Source organism: Aspergillus vadensis, assembly GCF_003184925.1.
Source record: "Aspergillus vadensis CBS 113365 unplaced genomic scaffold BO88scaffold_1, whole genome shotgun sequence".
NCBI lineage: Eukaryota > Fungi > Ascomycota > Eurotiomycetes > Eurotiales > Aspergillaceae > Aspergillus > Aspergillus vadensis.
In genome coordinates this window covers 3307956-3332189 of record NW_020292039.1, presented here as the reverse complement: position 1 = coordinate 3332189, position 24234 = coordinate 3307956, and the positions used below count along the sequence as shown (strand labels likewise).

Below are 24234 nucleotides of genomic sequence, written 5' to 3'. Positions count from 1 at the left end.
TTTGCTCTTCCAAGACTATATCAATGACTTATTAGCCCAAGGAAAGTGCGCTGAGGAAAGCCTGCGAACATTTCTCTTCTATTATCTTTGCCTATTGAGTGTTGATGGTATACGACTGCCTAATGAATACGTCATAAATAATAATTGGAATCGGCTATAGGTGCGGAGGGCGCTCTGCAGAGAGATGGATTTGGCCGGACGAGAATATCAGTGATCCGTGCCGTGGCTAGGTCTGTCCAACCGCTTTATCAGGGGCGTACAGTTTGCATCAACAGCGACTCGTAAGAGCTCATTGCGCCATTCACCCTGGTCCGATTTGTCTGGCATATACTTAACAAGGTCAAATACAGGTTCCCAATCTTGGCACCTTGGAGGGCGGTCACCCCATCTTCGTATGACGAGCCGAAAAAAATCAGGGTTCTGTAGCTGTTGGCCCAACCTATTGTCGAAAAACAGTATTCTGAGTCTTGCTATTTCTCCCCACCGGAGAATTTGGTCAGCAGCCCGCATAGCTGGGTCCTGCAGAAATTTGCCGTTGCCATAATCCGAGTTCTCAAGTACAACACGTAGCATGGTTTCTGAACCGTATAGGGATGTGATGCTGAGAGGGTCGTATAGGCTGCTTTCAAACTCGAACCTAGGCAAAATCACACAATCTGGGCGACAATTCTGTTGGATCCAGTTACGGAGTCGAAGGGAGCCTGCTTGGCATACATCTTCTATGCTAGCTAAGGTCGGGAGGCCTTCGTCGGAGGTGGCTCCGAAATGCTCCAGCCAGTGGCATGAAGCATATACAAAGAACTCACCAAAACCACGCTCGGTCGGATCATAGCGAATCATACTCTCTTCCCAAGTTTCCCAGCTGCAGTAGGGATTGTAGTCAGCTGGCTCTTCGTTATCCTCAAAAAGATTATCATCTTGGGGCAATTCTGCGATTGCCATTTGCTCCTGGGAAAAAAGATCTCTATTACCAATATCGTCCAAGAGGAGATACCTGAGACATATGTCCAGCATGAATGCGTTCAGAGTTCTAAGGCGCCGGGTTGAGATCAGTTGATCGGGTTCTGTCAGGGATATGCCTTGTGCAGAAGGTGGGTTGGACGACCATTTCTCCAATATAAACTCCTTCACTGACTGGTGTACAAGTCGGACTTGGCGTCTCTTCACGTCGCTCATATCGACGCGAGCAATGAATGGATGGATTAGACTCATGATTCTTTCGTGATCTACCAGACTTGCAAGAGCATCTACCGTAGTAACATGAGCTAGGCCCAGTGTTGCAGCCCATGCTAATTCCAGCAAGCTAAGAGGTCTATAAGCGACGGCGAGAAGCTTTAATGCCGTACTTGCAAGCTCTTGATTCTCAGGTTCGTCGGAAGTGCAACGCAAAAGTAACGTTTCATAGAGATCTGAAAGCCGCCTTGGTAATGGCATATTCTCCAAGAACCGTTGCATAGGGTCGATTGCTCTGATTCTGCGAACTTTGATAAGTTCCACTATCATCTTCGTCCATATGGCGCTCCCTCGCGCTGAATGAGACAATCTTTTTTGGACGAGTGCCTTGACATCCATCGATAGATATGAGAGCTGGTCTTGGACCAGTCTTTCAACCACAACCGTATCTCTCTCGGTATTTGCATCCAGCTCCATAACAGCTGTTTCACCCAGCTGCTCCAATATCTCCTGTTCAGGACGACTGGAAAGCAAAATTCTCAGAGATGGGACCTTTCCCGATAACATTTCCAGTAAATGCAGAAAGCTGCCTCGAGACGTCCGATCACACTCATCCAGGCCATCGATCACGAAGAAAACAGGGCGATCAGTCATTTCGAGCAGTCTTTCCATATATTCCCCCAATATCTTAAGACTTGTTGCTGGGTCGAATGTCCCAGATGCCTGAGCCTCTTTATACCACTCGAAAAAAGGCCTTTTCAAGCCTGGAAGCTGCTCCAGAAGCGATAGGATCAGTGCCGAGGCTATGTGGGTAGCCCTCCCTGTATTGTCATCCCGGCAGTAGTAATAGCATATCTTAGGCTCGGGCAGACGGCGTCTAATTCTCTCTCTCATCATGTCTACGAGATATGACATAGCAACAGTCTTTCCACATCCCATATCGCCAAGAATAACCAGTCGCTTAGTGTCAGATGCCGCATACCAATTGATGAAGTTAGGATTTTCAAGCAATTGTTCGCAAGCTGCATCAGCTCGGAGGTCTTGAAGGTAAGCATGGTACTGGCTTTGATGGCTCATCTGGCCGCTCCCTAACCACTTAGAGACTTTGGTCTGATAAGCGCCTACTCGACAAGTCTAATTGCATAACTTACTCTCGTGGTCATAAAGCATTGCTTTGATGTCCTCCACAATCTCCCATGTTGCTTTCTGTATGAGGTTCCGGAGGGTATCGGAGTACTTCAGAAATTCTTGGACAATATTCGGAAGGCGATCGGTCTCTAGGACCATTTTGATTATCAACTTTGTCCCTTTCCGGCTCAGCATTTCATAAGCGACTTTATAGAACTCAAGCAGCTTCTGGTACACCATGACAAGCGCCTGAACGGGTTAGATAGATTTCATGTAAAGTAACAACAGTAATACCTTGTGGATGTCTTTTCTATCAGCTTTCTGGCCGAGCGTGTCACAGTCATCGATGTAGGAGAGTTTCTCCAGCATATCCGCAATCTGCCTTGCAAAGTCCAAATCAGCAGTCGCAAAACTTATGGCAATCTGTGTCTGTGTCAGCACGGAAAATCATATCCACTGGGGCGGGTATGTATATGTAACAATTTACCGCAGTCACACTTTTGATCAAACCAACAACTGTTGTTGCCGTTGGTTCAATGTTTGCTAGAGGGGTCGCCAAATCCAGTAATAGCTTAAATCTCTCAAGGGGTACCTGTAAGGACCGCAACCATTTCACCCCTCTGTCGAAAGCGGATTCATGAGCCACTTCCCGCTCTAATTGTTCCAGCTCTGTAAATAGCTGCGTGACACTTCTCCCTTCCAAGATAACAATATCTATTTCGTCTCGAAGGTTTGCCACTGCCTCACTGTAAGCCGCACTCCAAAGGTCTGAAGAACCAATGACGCTGTCAAGTTTGTCGTCTGGGTTCGATTGATTCTTCGTCAGGTTTTGCTCAGTAATATCCCCTTGCGGAGATCTCGGCCTTATGTGACCCAGTCCATCCTCCCTTGTGTGCTTCAAGGTTTCCGAGGTATTACTAGTCGAAATAAGAAGCGATTGATCGGCGTTGCTGGTCTCAAGTAGAGCGAGTTGTGGTAGACTGCTTACCTGGTTAGCCCAATCTGACTGATAGGATGTAATACTTACCTGGTTGAAACTCCCAAGTCCCCTGGAGCATCCTGTAATGAGCGAGGGTAGATCTTGTCCGTAGCATTGCGAAACGGGCTTCGAGATTTGTTCCGAAGTCTATCTAACCGCTGACGTAATTTACGTCGAAATTGGTCTTTGTCAGTCGATGGATGCGCCATTGTCCGATGATTAGCATGCGAAAAAGTGTGAGAATCTGGGCAACACAATCATTCCTTTATCAAAGCAACTGGGCTCCCAGTAACTAGAATTGATTCGGCTCGGTTTGAGACTGACTTTACCCCTCACCATGGGCGGGACTTCCCTGGCTGGGCCCACGGTCGGGCTGTGGACCAATGCCCATGGTCTTCCGTCTACAGTCTTCAGGTTTAAGTAATACCTTATACAGGGAATCCTCCAGTTCAAGTAATTCAAACCACCGGTCTGAATTGTTTATACTCACAAACTGCTTAATATCCCGAGATTTCTAAGAATCAAGTCTCTTCCTTTATATGATTAAATCCAATTCCGAAAACATCGGTTCACATGGTCGAATGAATACTAATAAAGTAACCAAATAAAACGCTTTGGGTATTACTGTAGTGTGGTAACGGCCCAGTAATGGTAAAATATACTAGAATCATGTTTTTGGTTAACTGGCCAATTATAAGACATTTGTCCTAGTATAGGGAATCCTCCACTATAAGCCACTCTGGGAGCGGTCAGAATTATTTACTTATATCCGCGGTTTACGGTACCTAAAAGCCGAGGGTAATACGGTAACACTGGATAAGTCGTCTTTCCTAACGGGGCTTGGGTCGGGCCTGGTCTCAACACCGGACCCGCACTTTCGCGAGCACGCAGTAGCCCCGCCCCTCTTACATAACAATTCTTATCTCTTCCCACTACTTGGACGCGGAAATGCCAGGACATGGTTGACACCCCCCCTCCCTCCGTCACCTACTTTCTAGATCCTACACGAGCAGTACGTTTGGGAATACCACGCATCACGCAGACGCTAACGGGGCTTCTGGCTAGGTCATCCTTGGGCCGTAATCGGTCGCTCCCAGCTTCGCTACCCCTCGTGGACGCGTTGCGATAGGAGCACCCAGAGGTACAACCGCAAGATTGTTTGGATCTCCAAACCGACTGCCGTTGAGAGACAATATATTACCCAACATCTCCAGGAAAGGAAAGGGACATTACGTCCGAGTGTAGGCCTGGAAGTAACTGGACACAAGCGTCAAATTGCTTGCTCGGCATAGTACGTCACCGGCGAAGGCATTGAACCTCTCCCACAATGTCGGGTGCGAGATCGGAAAGTGTTCACTCTCGGCCAACAAACTCAGCTTACGATGGCTTTTTCAGCCTCCCTGTCGAACTTCGTCATACTATTTACAGGGAAGTGCTTGCTGTGCAACATCCACTCTTCCTTTTCCAGGATCCAGGTTGTCCGATAGAGACTTTTACGCCAGAGAGACCTCACCAATGGCTGGCATTACTATATACCAATCGAAAAGTCTCTATGGAGGCGAGGGCCGTTCTCTATGGTGCAAATGAGTTTGTCCTCGAGGATGTCTCCAAATGCCAAGGCAGCCTCCTAGATTCTTTCCTCACTTGTATCGGGCCTGTGAATGCAGGTTTTCTGTCGCGCCTACGCGTGAACTTTCCAGTCATCGAGAGCATAGACGATATATCAGGTGACATTCGACTCAGAGAAGATGGCCTGCAGAGCTTGCGACTCCTCCAAGACAAGTGTACCAACCTGAAAATACTGGAAACCCTCGTTTACGGCCAGGTTTCTCGTCTGATCACCGAGAAAGAGATCAGTAACCACTCCTTCCGGAGTGTACTTCTGAGCATTAATACACAATTTAGAGCTATCGCTTCTCTGAACAAAATCATTGTCAAGTTCTGCAGTGGGTCTCCAGCCTCTTCAACCACAGAATTTATGAAGCAACTAGGCTGGATTGTGTTACTCGGTAATAGATAGGCTTGCCGTAGTGCAGTCACCGCGGGACAGCGGATATCTCCGCTCGGAAACAAAAAGTGAGAGGTCGAATCTGGAAACGGCGCAAATCACCCAGGTTCCAATCATATGCTCGGCAACTGACCTTCCATACAGACGCTGTTGGTCCGGCTTGCATTCAGCTGGCGCTCAATTAGCTGTGGTATTTGGGATCATGCACACTAAGGCTTTTGAATAAACGACTCATTGATTATCCTCTTAAATTTGCGTGCTTTATATACATATCCTCTTTCTTTCTACATAGCGATCTAGAGAGGAGCAAAGCCAGGAAGATATCGGAACACAAGACAATAAGTATAAGGGATCGGTAGCTACCTCTACAGCATCATGTACGGCCCACAAGTTCGAGATTAGCGTACCTGGAAATATAGTGGCTAGGGATTCTAGAGCGCCACGTTGGTGTGCGCTCACCCTTCATAGACCCGTTTGGAGTACAACAAGCAGATGAGCTGGACAGGCATACGTCGCTGCCATCCTATGCTCCAGGTGATGTAACGTCGACATGGATACTGGCTCAGCCTCGCATGGGATGAGGGAGTTGGTGAGTATAAACATCCCTTCGAAGTCCCAGGTTGCGGGCCAGTCTGTACTTCATCTTAGCATGTATCTCTCAGGCCCAAGAACCTGTCAGCGCTCCTACGCTAATATCATCGAGAGATGTCACTATCTGGGCCTTCTGCTGTTACAAGTTCTGTTTCTGAGGAAGTTCAGACTCGGTTCCTCCACCATAGTCAAATCTCTGAAGCTATTGGAGGGTTGCCGACTTTGCCATATCCACTTCCTGGATCAAGTTTTGGTAAGCAGCAGCTCTGCAGTCAAATCAGCAAGTAATCTAAAGTTCCTCAGACAACTCGATCGACATTGATGCTCTCAGAAACACGGGAAATGATAATAGTATTATCTCTCATGATTTACAACGCCCCGGTGACAGTATTGGTATGTTGCAGCACAAACTCCGCCGGAGAAGATAAATTGATGATGGACTAGAAAACCCAATTGATCTTGATACAGTTTCCGCAGCAACGAGTGATGTAACTGAGCTCATTGCCTCCTTACCGGTAAGCCTGGCCCAGACTGAGCTTATGCCAGACGGTGAGGAATAGAAATACCCTCAGAGTAATACATTACTAAAAAAAGATGCAGGCCGGTCCCTAGAAACATACTATGAGTGCAAGATATGTTATTGTAAGGTAGTAGACCTGGTGCTAGGCTGTGGCCATACCTACTGCTATAATTGCTTCAATAACTTCTTCCACGACTCTGTTCTCAGGCAAGCTAGAAGAAGACAAGCATTGGCGTATGAGTATCTGGCAGGCCGACAATGCAAGCCATTATGTCCTTATTGTATGGAGTACTTCCCGGGCAGTATACGGACCCTGAGGATCGTGATTATCTCAAAGGCTTCTATGTCCCACTAAGTTGCCAGGAACCGGGAAGGTTGCATTGCTTTATCGATGACTACATGGTGCAGGGCGTCAGATTGAGCATGCTCTGATTCTGAATACTCTCCACAGACTTTCATTTTTCCCAGGCTTATTGCTATTGGTATACTGTTATGTATCGTCACCAGTTGTGCTACATATATGTATCGGGGAATGCAATTTATGACATAACCCGCGAAGACCAGAATTGGCCTGCGAGTACCTAGCCAGTCGGCAGTATGAAACGTCGTGGCATTTTGTGGAAAGTGTCTCTCTGCCCGCTATGCACCAAGGACGAGATCATCTCACCGGATTCTATGTCACTCTGTGCTGCTCGGGGCCCGAAAGCTCCTATTACTTTACATGAATACATAGTGTAGGGTATCCAAATGAAGATGCTGCGACTCTTTGGTGCTGTCTTTCCTGCAGCGTTCTTTCTGGATGCCGCTTTCTACGCGACGGATGTCTTAATGTCTCTGTATCTATTGGTATTCCTCTTCATCATAGATATTCTAACGACCAATGCCAGAGCAAGTCGGATGACAGGCGCCTTGTGGCTACACAAGAGCTTTACAACCAGCTCTATACTGGAATACACAGTATACAATCGAGATCATAATATAAAGAGGTAGAATGATTATTGTACTAGTCCTTACTCTCTGTTATTAGCACTATTAGAAGACATAAAATAGTATCAGAGTTGCCCGAAAACATCCATACAATCGCATCCTATAGCGTATTAGCAAGAATATGTAATGCCATAAATGTAACCTACACCGTAGGTTATATCGATGAACTTTGCCTCTCTTTCGCCAGGAGCCTCACACGCTAGAGCGCTGACATGAGTAACAAGTTGTCTATGACCCTTGCGTGCCTAGGACCAAAACAGTGGAGGGAACGAGTACATATAAAGTGGTAATGCTTTCGTAGCTATATCGCTCTTCCGAGCTTCTTGGGAGATACAGATAGCATCTTCCCGCTAGCACAGTTGGTTTTGTAGCATATATGTGGAGAATTGATGGGAGCGTTAAAAAAATCAATTTACTTAGTATCACTGGTGATAACTCCTCCTATTTCACCTGGTTCCACCTATTATACCTAATAACTGTGTCTATACCATTCCACTTGGAATCCAAGCTGTTCAGGCTCACCCGAAGATAGCAGATCAAGAAGCCCGCAGCGTACCAAGTCCTTACAAGTTGCGTTCTTCGACAAGTAATCATCTGATGAGTGGTTCTGGTTCGGCACTTCGCAGCTGTTACTATAAGGTTTTCGTAAGTCAACGCAATGGACTTCGGTTTGTATGGATAAGTAGCGGGACGAGATTAGCCAGAAACCGTTGACTGTTTTTTTTATTCATGACCTCAAATTTTGTCAAAAGCATGAATATACTTTAGTAATGAAATTTAAAGCTGGCTGAAGAAGCTCTCCAATATCTCTCCATCGGTTCTCAAGTGACTCATTCATTGACTATATCACATGACTTCATGTGCCAGAACTTTATGTTCACCAGGCTTATCGGCGTCCCCGACACACTAGCCCACATCTTTAGTTCGGCGACTACTGTTGGCACTCTGTGCCTTGTGGCGTAGTTCCTTAGCTTTTTGTTGCTGTTAGAAGTTTTTTGGTCCCTTCTCAGATACCAATCAATAGACAAGCATCCATTGCTTCATGCTGAGATTAATCATGAGCCCCTACAAAGAGCAAATAGAAAGGTCCACACCTACTTACAAACCACACTTCTACCTGACTACACCGGGAGGAACTCGGGGGTTGCCCTCTAAAGATCCACCATGTACTTAGTCTTCCTCTCTTTCTCTCATTAGTGCTGTTACTCCTCGTAAATATTGTCTAGATGTCTTTCCCATCTGTATAGTATCCTTATAACTGGACGATTTAACGAGTTTGAGATTAGCCCTCTGTGTCAAATGTATGAAATGTAATGAACAGTGTGGATGTCGACAGCTCGCCAATCTAGCCCATCCAAACAACGACCAACTAATACTGGAGACTTGAAACAGTCAGTGTTAGTATATTTTGAAATCACAAATTTTCCACGGCCTATAAAGCTCGATCTTCATACGCCCGATAGATCATCTCCGATTAACATTTATTTACTGCGTAGAGTATGACCCCTCTGAAGAGAATTCCAGCATTACGTGTTCTGAATATAGATTATTTCAACCCCTTCTCCTCAGGCAAGCCGCAGACAAGCCTGGAGTGGTGTGAAAGCCTGAAAAGCACGATTATAGTCATCGAAGTGAATAGGTTGCATCTAGCGCAACTTAATCATCCAAGGATGTCAGTCAATAATTGGTCAAGCTTTTTGTTACCAAATAAGTAAGTAGACAAGAACGCTGTTGCGGGTGTGCCATTCTGTGCCGGTGGCTGTATCCCAGAACTCGATACTGTAAACTGGTTCGCGGGATGCCATCATAAGTTTGGGCCAGAAAGGCTACTGAGCCGACGGAATCAGGGTAGCCTGATAGGCTATCGGGCTTAGAGCCCCTGAGCTCATACCAACGACTGGTGGAGACGAGTGGTTGCCTATCACATCAGTCACTGCTTGCAGCGGTGCGTAGCCGCACGAATCGTAGGCCCCATTGTGCCGCCCAGCCTTGTCTGGTGCCTGCAGCCAGCACACATGAGACGGGGTTGTGGAGGCTCTGCTATTCGGCGTCGACAGGTGCGAGCACGTGCCCGAGCGGACTACATCCGCCCAGGAAGCGAATCATTGGGTGTGATGGGAGCGGGCGATGAGAGTAATATTGTTGACTGCGTTTCTAATGCGGGTGATGTCCTCTGCGATCTGCTGCAAGCTTTTCAGTTTGTCCAGGATCTCCTGTGCCGACGGTTGCTCCCGGGTTTCCTTAGCTAGTGTAATCATGCTATTCGGAAAGGCTTTTGTCAAGCTCCAGCAGTGCTGGGGCCTCGGCTATGATATGGTTGGAATGCTCGAGGTGGGTCAGGGCTGGATACCCGACACTGCAACGTCTACCACATTTGAGCGTTATTGGCAGACTTGCGGCGAGATAACGACCGCTAGCTTGTATCAACCAAATCCAACTGAAATTATTGCTTTGCCATCCCAACAGTGGCTTTCGGAGGAGGGAGGGGGGAAGATATACGATGAACGGAAGACTGGACAAGATACGTTACATAAAGCAGTACTACTTGTTTCAAACTGTGTACACACCAGGGCTCTCGCTTCAGCGGAGAGTGTCGAAAGATTCAGTAAAACATCGCCAGGGGTGATGGAAAGGGGTTAAGCTAGACACAGAAACATAGAGGAATCAAGAATGAGAGAAGACGTTGTGAAGCTTTGTTCGACGTATTTCGCAGAGCATATTTCTGAGCAGCGGACACGATTTGTAACGTAGCCGTAGACTCTTGGGACTGAAGCTTCACGAAGGGCAGAAGAAAGTGAAGTGTAGCGTCTGAATCGATATTCTGCCTATACAGCCGATAGTTTTCCCCTGAATCTATCAAATGGCCAAGTGTTCGCAGCACTTCTGGGCGCCTTCCGCTTAAACGTATGCCCTGAAGGAGCCCAGTGAACGAGTAAAAATCGCGCAGGCGATAAAATTTCTGCGGTCGGTTTAGTATGAACCAAGGCAAGGGAAGGAGATAATTACCAGCGCCAATTGATCCAACTTTAGATACAAAGCCGGTTCAGTAGCTGAGCATTCCTCTGCTGCTCGGCAAATACTGTTCCACCACCTATTCAGAGCTGTCAAAGGGTCGCCGCTACCCTTCTTCACCATTTCGACGGTGAGCTCCTGAAAGAGGGAAAGAGCTGCTGCCGTAAGCTCTGCTGCCAGTGCCTCCAGTTCCTCCAGCTCCGTGTGGTAGAGTTTGTCAAGAAATGCAGTTTGAGTATTGAAGTCTTGCGAACAGACAACTTCTGGACTTCTGTAGAAATTTCGGAAGCGTACGGCCAGAGCTTCAAGTTGGCAATGGATAAGGGCGATCGGGTTGTCTTTTGAGAGGACTGCTTTTATCGGATCCGTGATAAATCGAGCATCAATGTTGTATTCCGTGTATCGCCGATTACAAACGCATTCACACGCATGATACACCGCCCCGGACAGAAAGGGGTCTGCGGTAAATTTCTCTAAAGTCTTTGAGGCGTCAGGATATGCAGTGGATGGATAGGAAGCGGAAGGGTGATACATTTGTCAAGCCTAGATACTTCTCAAACTCGTTCAAGTGCCTTCTGAGGTAGTAATACAGAATCACGCTTAGCCCATCATACTTAGACTCAAGCGCCTTGACAATAGGTGATGAGCGATCCCTTGCTTCTTGCACCCAGTCCTCGAATTGAACAAGAGGAAAGTACCTTTCACTCTCGTCAATCAGTTGCTGCGCAATTGTGTTGGCATCGGAATCCCATGACGAACGCGGTTGCCACTTCCAACGAATGGAGTCCAGTGCTTCTGGTATCTTGGGTACGTTTGTACCGGATGACTCAAAGCGGAATCCAATCAACTGCGAATGAAATTGTGGCGGCTGGCTAGATGGTTTTTCGCCCGTAAGCAAAACAGGTTCGAGTTCTACATCATAGGCAGTTGTGGCAACGCTCAACGAAGATCGCTCGCAAGGTAATAGAAAGATCATGGTGAAAAGAAATCTAGCAGAAGATTCGAACTGAGGTAGTAGACGAGCATTCTAGCAGGAATTGTGGTACGTTTATATGGAATACTTGATGCCGGCGCCGCAATAAGTAGCAAAGGGATTGCAGAAAGTTCTATAGGGGACAACACAGTAAAAAGGCGGAGATTGCAGAAAAATACAGGGAGACAGCAGATTTGAAGATCCAGGCCTTGATCTGGACTGGGAGGACACCGACCTCGGCAGTGGCTGCATCTTACTGGTGGATATGGTTGGGTGTTCAAACAGGTCACACCCTCTATCCTATCAGGCGAGAGGCTACCCATAGTGCACTGTCCTTCCTGCTTTACGGCACATCCAGCACCCGATTGAAATAGGGGCCGTCGAGGTGTCCTCCCCTCCGACCTGCGTCAAGGAAATCTACTCCTTTTTCTGCCCTCGTCAAGCTGTTCACTTTTCCTTGAAAATGGTCAAACAAGCTCGACTTCCTCTTCTACTTGCAGAAGCATTGCCTTGTCGCCTAGACCGTATTCAGGCCAAATTTACGGAGCAATGCAAAGATCTGAAACCGGACGCCTTTCTCCAGCTTACAGTTCTTCTCAGCCAGATTGAACACATAGTTGGAATTCATTACACACCAGGAGTTTCAACATCAGCTAGCACAAAACCTACTTGCGTCGTCTGCGGCCGATCATACTCAAGAATATCTTCCCTGAACTCTCATATCTCGCTAGCCCATCAGTATCTGCGGCGGATCATTGAAGCCAGATCTTGCAATTCTTGCGACAATGAATTCGACTCCCCAAGGCAACTTGTCTACCATGAGAGATCGATTCACAAGGCAGCGTATCTGTCCAGAGCAGACTTTATCTGGCCAGGATTTGAACAACTGAACTCAAGAGAAGGTGGGAGTGACCGTGCATTGACAAGACTGGCGAATAGATGCTAATTTATCGTTCCAGCGCAGAAGTCTTTCCTGAGAACCCTGGCAGGCGATGAGGAAGAGCCAAAAGTTTATGAATTTGTGGGGGAAGCAGCTGACACAAAACGGACAACTTTAGAGCCGGGGGAAGCGGTAGAAGGGAGACGTTTTGATGAGCAATATTCTATCAGCGGTGACGGACATTTGCAATACGATTTAGGGTATTATGGGGATATAGACTCCTGGTTACTACCGTATTCACCGGCTTGTAACGGATCCGTCTGATGTCTCCATGTTTCTTGAGCGGAAGTACTACACATCCCTAGTCAATCAAACGGTCGTTGTTGCAAATATACTATCTCGGCCAAAATTCCGGCCTGTCCTTGAATGTAAGGTATTCTCCAGTCCTTCATCCATCCCGCAACACAGATGCTGTTTTCCGCCATCGTTAGAGACTTCGTGAGTAGAATGTCAGAATGACTTACATATCGGTTCCGCTTAGCAAAACGCTTTTCCGTAAGTGTTCGTTTGGAGTGAAATATTCGAATATCCAAGTAGAATTGCTTTGACCACCGAGGTGAAACACGTTGATGAGTTTAAGATCGGGCAAACCGCTGGATGGCACGAAGAGGCTGTTGCTTTTATTCATTTCGCGCTTTCGAAAACGGCCCGGAAGATATGTGCCTTCGTCCACCCGGAGAAACTGCTTAACGGCCTGAACAATTAGCCCAGAAGCTCTATAAACTCTTGGTATTCTATACAGACATCATTATGCTCGATTTGCCTCTGCTCTATTGTGGCATCGAGGAAAGTTTGATTTTGCATCACAATCCAGCCGTCCACCATGAACTTTCTTCGCGTATCGATAACTTGTCCCTTGTCGCGGACAGAAACAGAATCAACTGAGCCATCGCGAAAAAGGAAGCTGACGACTGATGAACTCATATTGCTCGCTGGTTGCTGTATCGTTGACCCCGCCAGTCGTGTGCGGGGCAGATTCATGAATGTCGGAAGGGCGGACAGCACGTGAGAGTGGGCGAAGAGGGACACTGGAGCGACTTTCTCGAGTCAGGAAAGGAAAGGAACATCCAGTTCTTCGTAGTGGAGCACTCACCACTTCCAGCTTGGCAGCTAATCCATATCTCATTATTATCCGCCATAATGACAATAAAATTTTGTCTTTGATTGGTTTATTCACTCTAGGACGCCAAAGATGAACAATATATAAGTGGAAAGGATGGGAAATGGAAGGTAGTCGTCGGGTGGAAGCAATGTGAAGACTTTGGGAAGTTCAACGGTCAGGTTTTCTCCCTCAATCTCAATTCTGCGGATAAAGCGAGAGAAGTAATTGCAGTATGTTTTTTCTAGGCGACTATAGATAATACTTTGAGCAAAGGCCTACTATAAATCGTTACGTCGCAAAAATACTGAATACGTTTGCCGATTACGAAGAGGACAGGGCAGGATTAGGCAACAGCGCAGAAAGTACAAGAGTGATTGCAGTATTAACCAGGCAGAAAACGGATAATATTCTGAGCAAAGGCCTACCATAAATCGGCACGTCGCAGAAATACTGGATACGTTTGCAGATTACGAAGAGGATAAGGCAGGTGCAGAAGGTTCAAGAGAGATTGCAGTTATTAATCAAGTGGTTATCCTATAATCAAGTTATCTCATTGGATGAGCCGTACGTTACCATTAACTAGTGTTCATGCTAAATACATAGTTGGCTCACGGCCAAGGAGGTGGTTCATCGCATGCCTTCTTTGGCAGCAAAATTAGTCTACTCCCACTCCCGTCCCTACTTAGTATCATAGCACCACCCTTCAAGGAGAGGAAGTGTACATTATCCCGTACCACTTACTCAAATTGTAGGGGGACGCTACCGCGACACCGGCCAGGCTGCCTCCACACCAGCCTCCGCTTACGCCACATCCTTCCGCCTACCTTAGTAGGTAAGGCTCGCTCCCTATAAGGTAAGGCTTGCTTTTCTGAGCCAGCACAATAATACCGCCTACCCGTTTTGAGGCAGTAGTTTATTATCTTAGGCAGTACAACTGGTGTCTCAAGCAAGAATAACTCTATATTAGGAAAGCAGTAATATTACACTGGCTTTAAGAAGTGGGCCTTATCTTATAGGGAGTGAACCTTACCTACCAAGGTAGGCAGAAGCATGTGGCATGAGCGGAGGCTGGTGTCGCGGTAGCGCCTCCCAAGTTATAAACTCATCTGTGTGATGCAATGCGGAACAACTCTACTAGTACATGTTTGCCTTAGAAACAAAGTAACAACTGCAACCAGCCCGCAACCTTCCGCCATAATATCAGTCTTCTAATCTTCCGACATGTTACATTAATGCCCATGCGATACGTGTTGCACTCCTCATCATTGATACCCGAAGTGGGGCAAGGGGCATCTTCAGTTGTGCAATATATCACGTGACATATCATGACACATGTTTTCCTCTTTATAAGTGGTTTAGACTCAACACCCACCACAAGATAACGATGACTCGACACATTTATATACACACTATATGATGAAGCTCTTGGTTGTATAAATTTATAGTGCTGTGAGTCAGGTTATTGCAAGCACTATTTCGTTGCTAAATATAGGAAGGTACAGAACGTGCTTAAGATTAGAGACAACTTGTGTCTTCCCGTTGGATACTCTACATCAGAGATTCTTTATGGTAGGCTACCTCCACGAAGCTTACATTATATCTAACATCATACCAGGCTTCAAGGATACTCCCTCTTGATAGCTCTGTGGACTTCAGCAACGTCCCTGACAACCGTGTTACAATGGTCGCTGGCAAGAACCAAATGGTTTTCTGGAAAGGGTCCAATGTCACTCTTTATGAGATTGACAATGATGGGAAAGAACACATTACACCTTTTCCAGATGTACCTGATGGCCAAATGGTAATAAGAAGCGGTGAGAAGCTATACATTACTCTGGGCAAAATCAAGGAAGAGTTATAAAGCACTAGGTATATAACTTGCGGCTGAGTTCAATACCGCAGTCTAGATCTAGAGATAAATTCACAATTGCCCCTCGTTCCATCATAATCATTGAGACACACTCTGTAAGCTCCTTTCCCTGCTCAAGTTCCATTCTGCGCACGCGACTATCTCTAATCGCCTTATGTATCTCAACACCAAAGACCTTAGCAATAGCCTCCTCCTTAACACCTTTAATAGTTGACTCAGAAACCGGCACAATTAGCGTAGGTCCGTCATCGATGACAATATACCGAAGAGAACTGGTTGTATTGATTTTGGCGTTGAATAATTCCAGAGCAAGATAGTCAATTCCCGACGAACATATATCCAGACTCATCAGACAATTGACATCACCGTAAAGTGGAAAGGCTGTGGTCACGGCCGCCCTCCAACTGGTTTCCCCTTTAACTGGAGTTGGTACCTTAGAGATAATGTTGCACAGATCTTCGCTGAAAACCGCAGTGATCCCTTCTAAGACAGCGTGTTCGTATGTCGTACCATGAGAATCTGGTCTGCTACGTATGAGTAAAATTGGCTGCTGTCCATTATTTCTAACTGTCGGTATACCGCAAGACTTGGCGATTTCTCTCAAGGTAGGGGAACTCAGAATTGGTCCGCTCTGTTCATGTTCTAGTCGATCAAGCAGCGCGTCGCGGTGAGAATTATTCATACCAATCATTTTATCCTTGCCGATTGCGACACTGACTATAAATATGGCGGTGGCATCATGCTGGCTACATCGACTGCGCACAGCAACTAGAAAATCGTGGAACCTTCGCTCATTCTTGGACGTTGGTTTTTCATGTAATGACTTTATGGTAAGGGCGACAACACGCTCGTCTTTTCCATTCCGTAGGGACTTAGTCTTGATGATAGTAAGTCCGACATTTGCAATTTTTCTCCATGCATCTTCACAGGTAAGCGGTTTGCGAGGGCAGCGCTTCTTTGACTCCCGTGCCATCGTAGGCAAAAAGGGAAGTTGAGTATGGCCGGAAGATGGCCGGAAGATGACAGGAAGATGGCAGAGATGACAGGAAGATGGCAGGAAGATGGCAGGAAGATGGCAGAGATGGCAGGAAGATGGCGGAGATGGCAGGAAGATGGCAGGAAATAATTCCATTTATAGGGAATTCCTGATGCCTGATCAGCTGTATCACGTGGATGATAATTTGTAATCATAGGTGCTCGGAGTTGCTTTTCCGGCAGGTCTGTTATCTTTTCTTTTTATATCTTCTTTATCCAGTAAATATTTTCTGCCATCTTCCTGCCATCTCCGCCATCTTCCTGCCATCTCTGCCATCTTCCTGTCATCTTCCGGCCATCTCCGCCATCTTCCTGCCATCTTCCTGCCATCTTCCTGCCATCTTCCTGTCATCTTCCGCACGGGCTCCGTCTTTACGTCTCCTATGCTATCCATCCAACCACTAAAGCTGTAAAACATACTTGCATATTCAAGCGCAGACACCCATGAATCATGAGATAAGCCATTCATTCTTACCCGGACCAGTCAGAAGGACGGATGATCCTATCCGTATCTGGGCAGGGAGGCTATTTCTTGTAATGAAGACTGCTGTATCTAGCTCGTCCATACAAGCAATCTGACGGGTATTAGCAAGTTGGATCCAACAGGACGAAAATGGCAGTAGCACTGTCTATTAATCGAATAGTCCACCTTTGTCACACAGGCAGTCCAGGACACTAACTGGATGACTTAAGCCAACATCATTATATCTATAATCTTTCGGCCTTGTCTCGAGTACTCATCTCTATTTAGCATAAAATTATTAGATTCCTATCAAGTCATCCTCCAGTTATGCGTTGGTTCAGCCCTGCCGTGCAAGCCAAGGGCGCCATACACGAGTATTCGAATTTCCTTCCTCGCTTAGGCCACAAGTTAATGTCATGCCTGAGGTTAAATGATGCAGATGACAAGTGAACTGAGCTCACTTCATTACAACCTCGTTACCGCTCGGCTAGTATTGATATTTCATCCGCATCACGTGTGAGTAACAAATGCGCTGTTATTTAAAGATATATGCTGATGTACACTGGCATGTAGCTAGATCATAGCATTACTCTGGGGCCCACACTGGTCGCGTGGAATTTCATTCCAAACACAATCTTCGGTACCTTCAATCTACGAGCAGAAAGTGTCTACCTGGACGGTTCTCGTCTGTCTCCTCCGTTCGTGGCTACTATTTATCTTGCTTCGGTTCAGTTCAAACTTATTGGGTCTATTCCATAGTATATTGATGAAGGTGTCTTTATATCCTTCACCTATGTAGACGCCAGAGTTTGGAATATTGTTGTGTTTGTTCCGTATCAAATTGTCCAGCCGCGATGCGAGCTAGCACTATCCTCTGCATCCTTGCCAGACCAGCAGGATGGTCCAGCTTCTCCGGACCCTGCGAGGCATAAGAACACTTGCCGGTCTGATCACCCCTGTTCCCAGTTTATTTAAAATTCCTTTTTTTTTTTTCTTTTTCAAAACGGTACCAGTACCATGCTCTGACCTGTGTTTTTTTATTGGGTCCAATTATCCTAAACTGTTGCGGTCCCCCGACATTTGATTCGCTCCCTGCCTGCCTTGTTAGATTACATCGTGCCTTACACCATTATCATAGTTTAAGAAATGATAAACCTCCATATACCCTTCTGAGTCCCCCTGTTCTGGTTTATTTCTCTATCCTTCTTCTCCTCCCCCATTTGACATTTTACGGCAGATTACTGCCTGATCATAGCCTTCCCTGAAAAAGGTTACACGAGACATCCCTCACGGTTTGCCATGGAACACGATGGATCCTTGCCGCAATGGTATGTCCAAATCAGCCATTACTGTGCCATGTGTGGCGTCTCCTGCGAAATCGGAAGCACTGCAAATATTCGTGATGAATCAGCTTCATTCGACAGTACCCTTGGGCTTTTGACCGCAGAGGAGACTGCAGACCCTGCAGATTGGCAACATAAACTGAAACCGAGCTACTTGCCGAATAATCCAAACCGCCTTATTAGATTTCTCGTCGCGCTCTCTGAAAGCCTTGAACGCCGTGGCATGAAGGATTGGGCAACCTGGACTCAGAAGATGCCTTTTTAAGTAGTTCTAATCTATATCCAGGCTATAGCTAATTCTGGTTCAGATTTTGCACCATGGCTAGCACGGATAAATTAGTCATGAGCTCGCTTCTTACGCTATCCGCGTGTCTCTGGGCCACAGTTGAGCAGAAGAAGGAAATTGGACATATAGTCTTCTACTTCCGCTGTTGTGCTATGAAGGAGCTGCAGATAGCTGTTAGCAAGTTCTCCAAGGATAACTGTGATACGATTCTTGCGGCTACAATGCTATTGTTGTGGGCAAGTGATGAACGGTATGAACTCCTTGATTCTTAATACAATAGACGCTGATAGGCTCAGGTCAAGCTGGATAATTTTCTGGGACGGCTTACAGTCTGCCCTAAAGTCAATGCCGCAGGTATGGAAGCAAGAGTCTGAGCTGGCAAATTTTATTGAAAGTCAACAATACTTTCAGATCTTGAAGTTGCCTTCTTGCTCGAGCTACCAAATTCCTGATAAGGATCTACCTAATCTTTCCTACACAATTGTGATTCTTCAATATATCCGGGATCAGATCTGGCATATTGATAAATACTTCGATCCGGTAAACAAGCTGGTTGATTTCCTAGAGAAATGCCATGATGAAGTCCACTTTCTTTCACCGGATCAGGCTTTTCAGCGCGTGCATTCTATGCGAAAGTGGCTCTTCTGGCTTCCGCCAACTGTACTGCGGGAAGGTACTGGCGATACCCTCGGCCTGGCTATTTTAGCACAATTCTTCACTGCTGGGCTGGTTCTGAATGACTTGTACCCTGAGGCTGGATGTCATGATCTAGGGCAGTTAGCCGTCCGCCCTATCGAAGAGATTTACTGCACTGTCTACGCGCGCAGCACAAGGACGCCACAAGACCAGGACGTACAACTAGCCATGTCCCTCGTGGAATGGCCACGATACATCGCCAACCAGTATTCCTCTCAGGTCATCGACAGTGTCAAGGTTCCCATTTCGTACTCTCTATTTCCATGGCAGACGCACTATATCAACTACTCGGGGATGAAGCAAGTTTCGATGACTTGTATATCGGAGCCGCCTCAAGCTCATTACCCAGAACAATCGGAAGTATAATTACTACACCAACTCGGACGCGACTGGCTGAGGGTTGTTCGGACTGCTGGCGTTCGACAGATGAAGGATAGCGAAGAATGTGCCAAGGGAATTGGCTGTGGACAGGGAGGGCAAACTAGGAGAGAGAACTTGGAGCATCTATATCTCTTGGATCAGGTAGTACTAGAGCCAGTACGGCTGTCATGTTGAATGGTACTCCTCGCCCCTTGCTCCAACATGAGTTCTGCTTCTGGGTCCTGCGCTTGCTATTACATCATAATGGTCTATATCACATTGGTATGTAAAAGTGGGACCGCCTCTATGTTTAAGAATGTACTGTTAATCTCTCACAAGAGAATTTCAGTTAGAGAAACTATAAAGCAGAGGAGTTGTAGAGCGTCCGTTTTTGTACTTATATAAGCAGCGGGTAGAAAAGAAGGGGATTGCGAAGAACGGGGCGCGGTACACATGATAAGTGATAAGTAAAAGAAGAACGAAACAAATAAACAACTATCCTGTTTGTGGACTGCCATGAAAGTCGTATGAATATGTTACATTCGAATGGCAATCTTGATGATATGTACTTACGGTGGTGTAAGCCCAAGTAAGAAAATAAAAGCAGGAGCAATCTTATGACTATCTTCTAAACTCAAGGCCCAGCCTTCCGTTGGACGCCTCTTTCCAAACCTTATTAGGTGATACTCTTCCTGGCTTCTCTGTGCAAATAACGCCAACCTTCTGGCTATGATGATAGACTTAAAGTCATTCTCCATATTGCTATATCATTGAACAATCTTTTGTGGAGCGAGCGAGCCAAGCAGCTTACATGCTCTTTTGGGCGATTCATGGTCTTTGCTGGGGCGGTCAGGCACAGCTGAATACCGAGACCCGTGATGAATGATGAGAAATTGTTCGCTCCAGTGAGAAGCCGCACTCTATTATTTCTTCTGGGGTCGAGACAGCAGACATCCTATCCTTTCGGTACCTGATGACCTGCTCCACAAGGAACATTGCATAAGAGTCCGGTTAATATTGCCGTGGATGGCTTTCTAAAAATGGTCTGAAGCTGGTGCCAATCAGAAGAGGATCTGAATATTGTGGATGGCTTTACGAACTCATTCATGTCCTGGTATGAATGTTGCGTATGGTTCTCCATTATGGCAATGCACTAATGTGACAGAAGATCGACGCTTATTATCGACCAGTATTTCTTTCATATGCCATGGGAAGGGCCAGACATAAAGAATGTTGAACGGAGTAATGGGAAATGGACTTGAAGCATTATTCTGGAGAGGGAAGGATTTAGGAACTTATATGTGCAACCAATCGTACCTGGTCTTGGATTAGTGATTCAAATACCGGCTTATGTCCAAATTAGGGTACTTTTCGTAAGCCTGGGATTAAATTCGTTCGAAACAGGGTCGCAACACAGCCTGATTGATGGATGTACTTGCCAACTTGGATACTTTGCAAGGATTGGATAAAGGATTTTGAGAAAACTATCATGAGCCCTAATTGCCGCTAACATACATATAGTCGTTAAGGAAACTCCGTCTCCGTTAACGGCCCCGGCCGTACTGAATCCCAGGAGCCTAATAATGGGATCTTCATCCGTGAGAAGTGTTGAAAGTGTTGGCAGCAAGATTAGGGGTACAGAATATTATGAGTGTGATTAGGATGACTGCTTCAGCAATTCGATTGGCTATCTATCTTCGAGTTAGCCTGAGTTGCGTGGAACTCTAATAATTAAAGATGATCTTACTCCGAATCAATTATATCCAGTGAGAAGGCAGTAATAGAAATAAGATCGTATAAATGATACATTCTTGCACTGATAGAGTTTGATTCTCGTGCCGGGGATAATTAAGTCGAAGTAGGCCTGCAGGGACCAAAAACAAGTACCAAGAAATATAACTGGCTAGGATGTGACTCCATGCCATTGAAAATAGCACTTGCTCTTGACTTTGTACTGGAATCGGAGCCATAGCTCAATGGAAACGGATAACACTTTGAATTAAAACTTGGAGAGGGATGGAACAGAGTACAGGCTTTTCCAGTCAACATGGCAATCGGACTCCTATGTAACACAATTAAGATAGAGGGTCAAAGTCCACGTATTCATATCGCAAAAGAAGGACTAATGTTAAAGAAAGGATTGGGGGTCATAGTTCTTTGTATCCTTGTCAAGAAAGAGAACCAATGAAAATAGATTCAAAACTGATTAGACCCGCTCTGAGTGTGCGGCATAAGCCTCACGGGGGGCGGAGAAGCTGGAGAATGCTGCTGCTCTAAGGAGGCTAGAGAAGGTCGAAAAGGTTGCTTGGGCCGTGATTGAGCAACATGATACGGAACAGACGCAATAACACGCCAAGCATTGATGTTCACGTGGGTAAAGGTAACAATCATATTTCCGTTGCTTGATTCCGCGAGGACTTTGAAGTCGCAATTATCAAGATAAACAATATCTTTAAATGGACAAGACAGGGCAGGTTCGTTCAATACAACTGTTCTCGTCTTTGGCTCGTAAGTACCGAGAATCGCGTTATGAAAGAGTTTCCCCGCGATCACTATCGGCCTTAGACCGAGACCGTGATTTGACTACATGCCAGTGATATCAGCGTATGCATTGAGACAAATACATGCTAGCTACTCACGGGTGGTGTGGGTAAATCAATGATACTAGACGAGCTGGAGACAGGTCGTATTGAGGTGAGATCCCCATCACTGTCGATGTTGCCAAACCCCACGCATGATAGTGATCTCAGGAAATGCAGATGCTCCTGAGCAGCGGCCTTGCATTCCTGAACGGCGGCGATAAACCAATGCATGACTGTGTTGATGAATGCAAGCTGGTCTGTGCCTAATTGCGGTGTGCATCTGGGGCCAAGGCTGACAGCTTTATAGACATAGTGAATTCGGTTAGAATGTTTATCTTCAGATTTCCTATGTTCTTAATACTCGAGTAATGCTGCAGATAACGCAGGTAATCTGTGATTGTTTTTATTATGCATTCTAGTAAACCCGGTCTATCCTTTGACCTGAGAGACCTGTTATCCAGTATGCCGATCGACCGATGTCTTTTTCTTCCACGGGGTGCTTCTTGGCGGATGGATGAGTATGCGTAGATGGGCCCTCTGCAGCCTGCAGCCTGCAGCCTGCAAAAGCTCGGATCAGGGGCCCGTGAGTCCGTTTATCCTAAGTGGGTCACAGACTGGGGTTTGGCCCACTCCCTATGTAGTGACTTGGCTGGCTTGTAATTATCAGTAGTCACCCCGCAAGTATTCATAGTCATTTCCAATGTAATTATTGGGTCATCATCTATAAGTAATATACCCGGGCCACCCTTAATGTTCACGTAGCAAGTTTTGGTGGCCTACTTGTAATTATTGGTAGTCACCGTGTAATCATTCGTGGTCACCCGTAGGTGTTGGTGGATGATAGGTTCTTTTCCTCATGGACGTCATCATACCAAACGAAGCAACAAAGGAGAGGTGTCAAAGACCCAATCTTCCAGTAGCAATTGAGCACAAACCTTCGTTAGTATAGACGTGATAAAAGTGTGAATCGTAATGGGTCTGAAATTATAAAGGCAAGGCTGCGCACCGGGTGTAGTATTGTCCAGCTTTCTACTTTCCACCTCATTTACAAGCACCGCATTCATATACACTCTCACATCCCACCTTGCGAACTCGGCCACACAAAATGTCGGCGTCTTCTGGTACCGGCACTGCTCAACCGCCCACGTCTGCCAGAGAAAGGGCTCTTGCCATCAAAAAAAGCCAAGAAGACGCACTTTCTCGACTACCGTTGAACACACTTTTCATTGTTCTTTATATACGATCAGACCCTCCTCGACTGAACGACTTTCACTGGGGTTATTACTTCCATGATACCGCTCAGGGCGGATGGAAGTACCATATGAGAAACCTGGGTAGTGGATGGATACCGGATCACGGCCAGACTGGTGGTGTATTCAAGTCCAATTTCCTCTGCACCCTTGTTGAGATAGCAAGTGTCCCAGTGGCCAAGCAAGAACAGCTCCACCAGATTATGAGGTCCCGCGACGGAGACGTCAATTCTATTCCCGGCGTCACATGCCGCGTGTGGCTGATGGTGATCTTGGAGTCACTGATTCAAGCCGGGATAGTCCGTTGCAACAATGCTGAAGCATTGCAGCAGGAGTGCATATCTTTTGGGAACCGATATAGCGCCGATGCTGCAAAGAACAGTCAGCCGCGGCCCGTCGTCAGGTCACAGGTGTCCCTTTGAGGCCGAGCCTGTCGTAGAGGCCTTCAGGATGATTACGTGGGACTGCTATTGTTTTGCTCACTTTATTGTCTGCCGTGCTTAATCTACACTCCCTCTCCACTTGTTGGGTATGTTTCATGTTTGTGTGGTGATGTGTCGAACTCTCCCTATTGCTCTTGGGTTCTCCCAACGATCTTTCGTTTTCATTGCTTCAATTTCTCTCGATTCATTCGTGGTCCAACCATACACATATTTCGCTCCTTTCATTCGTGGTTCAACATATGTGTTCTGGCATATGGTTCTGCCATCTCAGTATAATTAGCTAGTGTGATAAGAACCACAACGATCATTGGCATTCATTGCATTATCATGGAAGTCTTGGCGACTCCTTTATCATAGCAGAAGACCTTAGTGCTGGTTCCATCATCCTTGGTAGCGTGCCCTTCCGTTTCTTTCCAGGACGACCCCAAACAACCCGTGGTCATACCAGCCCTGGCCCTTTGCAACATCTACAGCAATGCCTGCACTGCGGCTA

General features: G+C 46.3%; 10 protein-coding genes across 10 annotated transcripts; 5 read left to right on the top strand and 5 right to left on the bottom strand.

Moving 5' to 3' along the window:
* Window positions 1-36: 36 nt before the first annotated feature.
* On the bottom strand, window positions 37-3558 carry BO88DRAFT_440435 (uncharacterized protein). Its single transcript, XM_025709785.1, has 5 exons — window positions 3329-3558; window positions 2789-3281; window positions 2596-2724; window positions 2325-2550; window positions 37-2276 (listed from the first exon to the last, which is right to left on the bottom strand). The coding sequence occupies exons 1-5, from the start codon at window positions 3487-3489 to the stop codon at window positions 208-210; spliced, it is 3078 nt and encodes a 1025-aa protein (XP_025568982.1). The 5' UTR covers window positions 3490-3558; the 3' UTR covers window positions 37-207.
* Window positions 3559-4221: 663 nt separating this feature from the next.
* BO88DRAFT_431587 (uncharacterized protein) lies at window positions 4222-5637 on the top strand. Its single transcript, XM_025709308.1, has 2 exons — window positions 4222-4292; window positions 4346-5637. The coding sequence occupies exon 2, from the start codon at window positions 4608-4610 to the stop codon at window positions 5298-5300; it is 693 nt and encodes a 230-aa protein (XP_025568981.1). The 5' UTR covers window positions 4222-4292; window positions 4346-4607; the 3' UTR covers window positions 5301-5637.
* Window positions 5591-6822, top strand: BO88DRAFT_32382 (uncharacterized protein). Its single transcript, XM_025702481.1, has 5 exons — window positions 5591-5877; window positions 5992-6132; window positions 6183-6272; window positions 6324-6428; window positions 6480-6822. The coding sequence occupies exons 2-5, from the start codon at window positions 5994-5996 to the stop codon at window positions 6752-6754; spliced, it is 609 nt and encodes a 202-aa protein (XP_025568980.1). The 5' UTR covers window positions 5591-5877; window positions 5992-5993; the 3' UTR covers window positions 6755-6822.
* Window positions 6823-9915: 3093 nt separating this feature from the next.
* Window positions 9916-11529, bottom strand: BO88DRAFT_400772 (uncharacterized protein). Its single transcript, XM_025705675.1, has 3 exons — window positions 10931-11529; window positions 10393-10878; window positions 9916-10345 (listed from the first exon to the last, which is right to left on the bottom strand). Exons 1-3 carry the CDS (start codon window positions 11372-11374, stop codon window positions 10028-10030), a joined length of 1248 nt encoding a protein of 415 aa, XP_025568979.1. The 5' UTR covers window positions 11375-11529; the 3' UTR covers window positions 9916-10027.
* Window positions 11530-11725: 196 nt separating this feature from the next.
* On the top strand, window positions 11726-12662 carry BO88DRAFT_400771 (uncharacterized protein). The gene is made up of 2 exons (XM_025705674.1): window positions 11726-12273; window positions 12331-12662. The coding sequence occupies exons 1-2, from the start codon at window positions 11835-11837 to the stop codon at window positions 12573-12575; spliced, it is 684 nt and encodes a 227-aa protein (XP_025568978.1). The 5' UTR covers window positions 11726-11834; the 3' UTR covers window positions 12576-12662.
* Window positions 12467-13836, bottom strand: BO88DRAFT_32327 (uncharacterized protein). The gene is made up of 4 exons (XM_025702479.1): window positions 13405-13836; window positions 13056-13348; window positions 12776-13005; window positions 12467-12722 (listed from the first exon to the last, which is right to left on the bottom strand). Exons 1-4 carry the CDS (start codon window positions 13448-13450, stop codon window positions 12617-12619), a joined length of 675 nt encoding a protein of 224 aa, XP_025568977.1. The 5' UTR covers window positions 13451-13836; the 3' UTR covers window positions 12467-12616.
* Window positions 13837-15278: 1442 nt separating this feature from the next.
* On the bottom strand, window positions 15279-16415 carry BO88DRAFT_431584 (uncharacterized protein; the record flags this gene model as incomplete). Its single annotated transcript, XM_025709307.1, has 1 exon — window positions 15279-16415. One exon carries the CDS (start codon window positions 16413-16415, stop codon window positions 15279-15281), a length of 1137 nt encoding a protein of 378 aa, XP_025568976.1.
* Window positions 16416-18090: 1675 nt separating this feature from the next.
* On the top strand, window positions 18091-19595 carry BO88DRAFT_461295 (uncharacterized protein). Its single transcript, XM_025711146.1, has 4 exons — window positions 18091-18109; window positions 18193-18389; window positions 18433-18660; window positions 18707-19595. The coding sequence occupies exons 3-4, from the start codon at window positions 18443-18445 to the stop codon at window positions 19470-19472; spliced, it is 984 nt and encodes a 327-aa protein (XP_025568975.1). The 5' UTR covers window positions 18091-18109; window positions 18193-18389; window positions 18433-18442; the 3' UTR covers window positions 19473-19595.
* Window positions 19596-21662: 2067 nt separating this feature from the next.
* On the bottom strand, window positions 21663-22279 carry BO88DRAFT_461284 (uncharacterized protein; the record flags this gene model as incomplete). Its single annotated transcript, XM_025711145.1, has 2 exons — window positions 21663-22049; window positions 22106-22279. The coding sequence occupies 2 exons, from the start codon at window positions 22277-22279 to the stop codon at window positions 21663-21665; spliced, it is 561 nt and encodes a 186-aa protein (XP_025568974.1).
* An 823-nt stretch (window positions 22280-23102) lies between these two features.
* Window positions 23103-24052, top strand: BO88DRAFT_356220 (uncharacterized protein). Its single transcript, XM_025703726.1, has one exon. It carries the CDS (start codon window positions 23154-23156, stop codon window positions 23718-23720), a length of 567 nt encoding a protein of 188 aa, XP_025568973.1. The 5' UTR covers window positions 23103-23153; the 3' UTR covers window positions 23721-24052.
* The last annotated feature ends 182 nt before the right edge of the window (window positions 24053-24234 follow it).